The sequence below is a fragment of the Hyposmocoma kahamanoa genome, unplaced genomic scaffold (genome assembly GCF_003589595.1).
Source record: "Hyposmocoma kahamanoa isolate Upper Pololo Valley unplaced genomic scaffold, ASM358959v1 181, whole genome shotgun sequence".
NCBI lineage: Eukaryota > Metazoa > Arthropoda > Insecta > Lepidoptera > Cosmopterigidae > Hyposmocoma > Hyposmocoma kahamanoa.
The window spans coordinates 795,198-801,661 of NW_020653712.1; the positions used below are offsets into that span (position 1 = coordinate 795,198).

Here is a 6,464-nt window from a genome sequence, read left to right on the forward strand (position 1 = left end):
AAATATGTAATACAAAAGTAGACTTTATTGAAAAAAAAAAATAAGCTGAAACATATACACGAGTGTACTCTATATACACGATTACAGTACGAGAATTTGTGCGACTACATTTTTGGTATATTCAATACTAACATTTCCACTCGTCCAGCAGTGGAGCTGGGCAAAAAACTGGCTAGCGCAGGAAGCATTCACAAAAAAATAATATTTTTTTTATAAACTTGCTTTGCTTAATTTTTTTCACCACCTATTACAAATTATCATTTTAATTCAACAACCACCAATCTTTTTTAAAAACTTACATTTTACCTTAAAATGCTATATTTAATTGCAAAAAAATTAGATAAAGAAATAAAAGGAAAAAAACAATCCGAACACTACTCTTGCTAGCCAGTGTTTATCACTAAATTGCACATTGCATTATGTAAAAAAAGCTTGCAACACTGCCTTTTAATTCATTGCTTACACACGACAATTTTAAATAATACAATAAAAAAAATACTATCGTCAATGATTTAAAAAATCTAATCATTGCAAAATTTCACATTTTCATTACGACAAAAAATCGGTAAAAAAAAATGAATCCAATAAATAGACAGCGAATAACTTAGAGAGTTTAAAACGTAAATTTGTTTTAAACAATCGTACAGTCACATTATTATATACCAAATGTATATTATTCTTAACAAATTTCAATACAACTTTTACTGACGGAAAAAGTTGCCATTTAAAAACAGTCAAATGATAAAAAAATAAATGCGGCATTACAATAGGCGCTTACTCTCAGATATGTATAACATCTTAATACTTAACTAGCGATTAATTTATATGCTATTATTGCTTACATATTGTATTTGGTATTACCAGTTTCACGTAGAACAACTACCACAGCTTGATAAGGCAGTTCAAACATTACAAAATAAGGTAGAATATGAATTCAATGATATTTAAAAGTTTTTCTCTCATAAATTACTACAAAGATTCCCAAAGGGATTAAATTTAAACAAAAAATACATTGCAAGATAAGTCAAAGCTTAAGACGATTGGACTTTTCCCATGTGTGCTACTGAAATAGTAATATTTAGTAGTACTACAAGGAATCATAAGATCTTGGAACAAGAAAACATAATAGAACGTGCGTGATAGTCATCTCACGTGAATACGGCCTACAGTTTTGGCGTAAAGCTAAAAAGGTATATTTGTACTAATATTTAAGAATAGCCTCTACGAGATTTTAGAATAAAAATATTATATTCTTGTGGTACCATTCGACAGGCATCCTTCACATTTAAAAAATTATGCAAAATTTCAACAAATCGATTCGAATACCAAAAGAGGTGCATTTAATATAATCATAATTATGACAAACTAATCTGCTTCGCATAAACAAAATAACTTAAAAATAAAATAAACTTCTATTTTGTCCGTAAAAAATAAAAACATTTTCTACTTTACAATAATACAATGGCTTAAGAATAAAGAGCAGAGGAATTAAAATTTAAAATTAATTATGTAGAGGAAAACATTACGAGTTACTATTACAAACATGATTACGCATTTATAGGCAACGACGCAAACCAGGCACGCAATAGGTATCAATTATGGTAAAATAAAAGACAGTCACGACCACGCTCGTATCTTCCAATCTGATCTGTGATTTCACAAATTTTACTATAAAGAAAAATCTTTGAAAGCTAAGAAACATTGATCCCATAAAGATACTCAAAATTATGCCTCCTTTAACATCAAGCAAAATCAATTTGCTACGCAAACGCTTCTGTGTACCAAGGGTTTGCTCCACTTATCTGCAGTACCAGAAATCACCACTAGTGGATTACATATGAAATCATTATTCCCGTTAAACCATAAAGACGATACCGTAAACTAACTCGTTAGTACCAAACGCATATTTTTCGTAACAAACGATCTAGCGTACGAAACGCCGTAAGTGTATAATCGTATAACTAAAGAGTAAAATTTTCCATACAATGTTGCCTCTACAAGTCTTTACAGGTTACAAAGAAACATTCTGATTACAGATTTCGTTTCCAATCATTCAAAGCACGTTATACCCTGAATAATATCCCACAATGTGTGCAAAGAAGTATAGAACGGCTCATGACATTCTACTGTGTGTCGTAATATCAATGTGTTATTGCATTGCCCAGTACGTCACATCTGGTGTTATATACAATTATCCTATATTCAGTACCGTACTGGTTTCGGCTGGTAATGGCAATGATGACATCAACGTTATTTCACTTTTAAAACTTCGTCTCATCGAGTGGTACATTCTTACTAGTTCCATTAATAATTCCCAACGATACCACTAAGCCTTTTTCCGTATAGTTACTTAACAATAAACCAGATGAACGATGATTCTACCACGAAGTATGTTCTACCAGGATGTTTTTTTAGTTAGATACCGCACATGTCAACAATAAATCTGTTAATATTGGCAATGGAGTGCAAAGCGAAACTGAAAGATTGCTTTGGCCCCTCACCCCATGTTCAGGGTTTTAGGGGTGGATCAGTTTAAACAGTCACACAATAACCACGATTTCCTATACACGGTAACTGTACTTTAACTTACGGCTTTTAAAAGCTACATAATACCGTAAAAAGCAACTAAAGGATACAATCTGAAGATAGGCAACAGTGTCAATTGGCGTTCGAGACAGCAACACAACATGTGAGGGATACAATCTGGAGATGGGCAACAGCGTCAATTGGTGTTTGAGAAAGTAGTATCATTAGGTAAGGGATACAATCTGAAGATAGGCGACAGTGTCAATAGGCGTTCGAGATAGCAACACAATAGATAAGGGATACAATCACAAGACGGGCAACATTGACAATCAGTATCAACGAGATTTGTATCGTCAATCCTCATAACCACTTAGAAACGAAATCTACCAGACGCGTATCTCATAAAGACCTGCACACAAAACAGTACACCTGAGTCGTCCCCTTTGAACCAGATGTTGAATTTCGCACCTTATATTGGCACCAAAATACAATATTTAGATTTTAGATACAAAATGTGAAATAAAAATTAGAAAAGGCTTGTAAATTGTTTTCAACTCTATAATATATTACAAAATATTCCGCAAAACATCGACAATTCATATGTCATTTGTGAAAGTCTTAAAGTACAAACTGCATGCCTGTTTTTTGCCAAGTCGTTTGCAAATAAGCGCGGTAAATTAGACAACGTTTGAAATAACTGATACGATTTGTAATTGTGACAAAAATCTCGTCTGAACTTTTCACATCCAGTAATAAAATAACGTAATTCGAAAAGTTAAATTTTTGGGAAACTAAAAACATAAATAAATGTATATTCGAAATAAAACAAATATCTTTTTTGTACATCGGATATAATTTTGTTACATTTAGGAACGGCGAAATTGCATATATAAATGGTAAATAAATAAATATTCAATATAACGTTGCTCCGCACCAAACTAACTACAGCTTGTCATGGAAATCGGAAACAACGACGGCGCCACTAACACCCAGACCCGAGACAATATAGATAAATGTTTTTCTACATTAACCCAGCCGGGGATCAAAGACCTCACAGATGGCGACACCATAGAGGAGGTCACATAGTGACGCCACGTACTGAATTTTCCCAAAAAATTACTTTTCGAATTTCGAAGCGTACATAGATATAATATATATATATATATATGTCCACAGACGCCTGTATCTATACTGATCAACGATATCATACTTAAAAAAAGGTACATATGTTATTAGCCTCCGCGTCGTGAAGATTCGAATAGGTCGTAATTGGAGCTTCTTGCAGTCAGCGTTGAGTAAAGGGACAACCGTGACTTTATTTTATTCAAATTGCAAGAAAAATATTTTCTAGTGCGTTTAGAAAATTCACTAATTTAAACGTTGATTACTACGAATGTCACAAACATCTTGTTTATAAGATCATTAGTACCGATATATTCAGACGAAATCTTTGCCTTTGGAAAATGTGTCCTCGGATGTATTTTTACCTTACATGGAACGATATTTCTTGACCTTACACGTTACACAAAAAAAACTGTTTTCCATAATGACAATAATTTACGATACGTGAAAAATCAATTAATCGTGCGAAATTCTATCGCTAATGTGAAAAAATTTACATTTACACAATCAGTGTGACGCCTGGTCTGTGTGTCATTGGTGTATGTCACATTTGGTGTGGTTTTTCTTTTAAGATTTCGCCATTGTCAGTATTGTAAAAATAATACAAAAATAAAGGCGATCATCGCTGTGAGAATCGTATTATTTGGTGTGTCACATTTGATGTGTGTGACATTTAATCTGAATTAAATAGCGATGGAATTTCACGATCAGCCACGTCGTAAAAAATTTCACAATAGTCAAAAAGGTGTGTATAAAAAATTAAACTAACCTCAACTGTTTTTTTTAATAATATTCCAAATCTTTGAGCTCGGTCTCCTTTTGGTCTTCTCTGAGCTTGTCTTTACGCTCCTTCACCTACGAAAGAAAAACTCTTTTCAACTAGAGCAAGCGCCTTAATTTTGAAAACTTAAAACAACTCACAATAATTTTTTCATGCATAAAGTTAATAGTCTGGATGTGTGGCGAATGCTTTGTGAAAAATTAAACATTAAGTTCTAAGATTAAAATCTTTATGATAATTGTATAATAATTAAGGTTCCTTTCTTTTACTATTCATTTTAATATTATTGTTACGGACCCCGAGCAAAAAGTGAGAGCGCACGCCGCACCGAACGAGTCATACGAGTCACACCGCGTCGACCGCAGAGGAACTACCTACTCGCTATTACCATTACTAGTAGAGAGCGCGACCGATCATAATAAATAAGAACGTTTTGACCAATAAACATACAGTTAAGTTTTAACAATTGAATCAGAAGTTTCATTCCTGATCCCAATCCAATACAGTCCACGGAACAATAAAAGAGTTATCAACGTCCATTGTAACAGTCCAGACCGGATCATTAACAATTATCATATCTCCCTTTACGTTTGTTTTACTTGTACGACATAAAACTTGGACGTAGTTAAACAAAAAGGATCCAATGCACATCCAGCCACTTTGGAGACATGGCAGTTTGAAGTTTAAAAATGTTTCTCACTCTTGTTTTATTTTCAAAACTTGTTATGTCATTTATTTATGTTTATACGTTGGATTTTTTTTTTGCTGATCTAAGAGGTAAAAATTTAGGAACCGCTTGGAACATAGAACTAATTTTTTTGGTAATTTTGTGGGTTGGATCCTTTTTGCTTAACTACGTCCAATTTATCTTTAGTTAAAAATCCTACTCAGCAATACACTGAAACAATACACGAAATAATTGACTAAATAACTGAATAACATTATATGAAAAATTTACTTGGACTTTCATTATTATGCACAAATTATATTCCCTGAAATTTAACCAATCTAACATTAAGTTATCCCTTTTTACATTAGAACCACAGGGTCGTTTTAGAGTGAACACCTCATATGTGATTTCTATACAGGAATAAAATAAAAATGTGGTTTAAAATATAGCAAACACAATGTTTGTAGTTAGCATTTTAATTAATTAAAACATTATATACCTCTTTCAGAAGTTTTGGTTCAACAAAAAATACTAAAATCAAACTTTGTAAAAATACGTATGCGAGTTTTTACTCTACTACTAATCCTTTATTAGGTATTTGTTGTTCAGTATAGAATATAATAAATTTATAAATTAAATATACTCTTCGGAGCACAGCTGTTTTTTACTTCAATTTGATTTATTTTTGGTGTTGTTGTGTTTTTATCTACTCGTGAAATCTTAACACCAGAAATTCTAAGCATCAAACGTAACAACCAGCTGTGGCGGCTTTATTCTTTTACTCCGAAGTGCATAATAAAAAAACCTTAACAAATAAAATATAATAAAAAATACTGAACAAAAATTTACAATGAAAGCCTTTAAAACCATTGAATGCCTTTACAATGAAACCCTTTAACCACGCGTAAATAATCAACGTCGTAATAGGGTCCTGGCAGAATACCAGCGTCCCTGGGTAACGGCGGCATTTGTGCTGAGCCAGTGTTTTTTGACTACCATGGCTTCCAAACCTATTTAGTTGAATCAATGTCTGTATATAAGTAACGATTACATAATTGAGGTAGCGACTTTTAAAATGTTTGACAAATTTATACGGCAAGAAGTAACATTATATAAATATTTTACGCTGTCGCTACCAAGGACCTTACCAATAACCTGTGTTTAAAATGTTTGACAATTTTATGTGCCAAAAAATAATATTTTGTATAGAAATATATTAAGCTATCGCTACCAACAACCAGTGTTTACAATGTTTGACAATTTTATGTGACAAAAAGTAACATTTTGTATACAAATATTTTACGTTGTCGCTACCAATAACCTGTGTTTAAAATGATAATTTTATATGCCAAGAAGTAACATTTT

At 32.4% G+C, this 6,464-nt stretch overlaps 1 protein-coding gene across 1 annotated transcript in view; it reads right to left on the reverse strand.

Annotated features, from left to right (window-relative positions):
- Nucleotides 1–361: 361 nt before the first annotated feature.
- LOC113226058 (glycerophosphodiester phosphodiesterase 1) overlaps nt 362–6,464 on the reverse strand; it is a 23,645-nt gene continuing 17,542 nt past the window's right edge. The window contains exon 9 of the mRNA XM_026458571.1: nt 362–4,503. Coding sequence (XP_026314356.1) covers nt 4,432–4,503 — 72 coding nt within the window. The 3' untranslated portion in view covers nt 362–4,431. The remainder of the gene's footprint in view (nt 4,504–6,464) is intronic.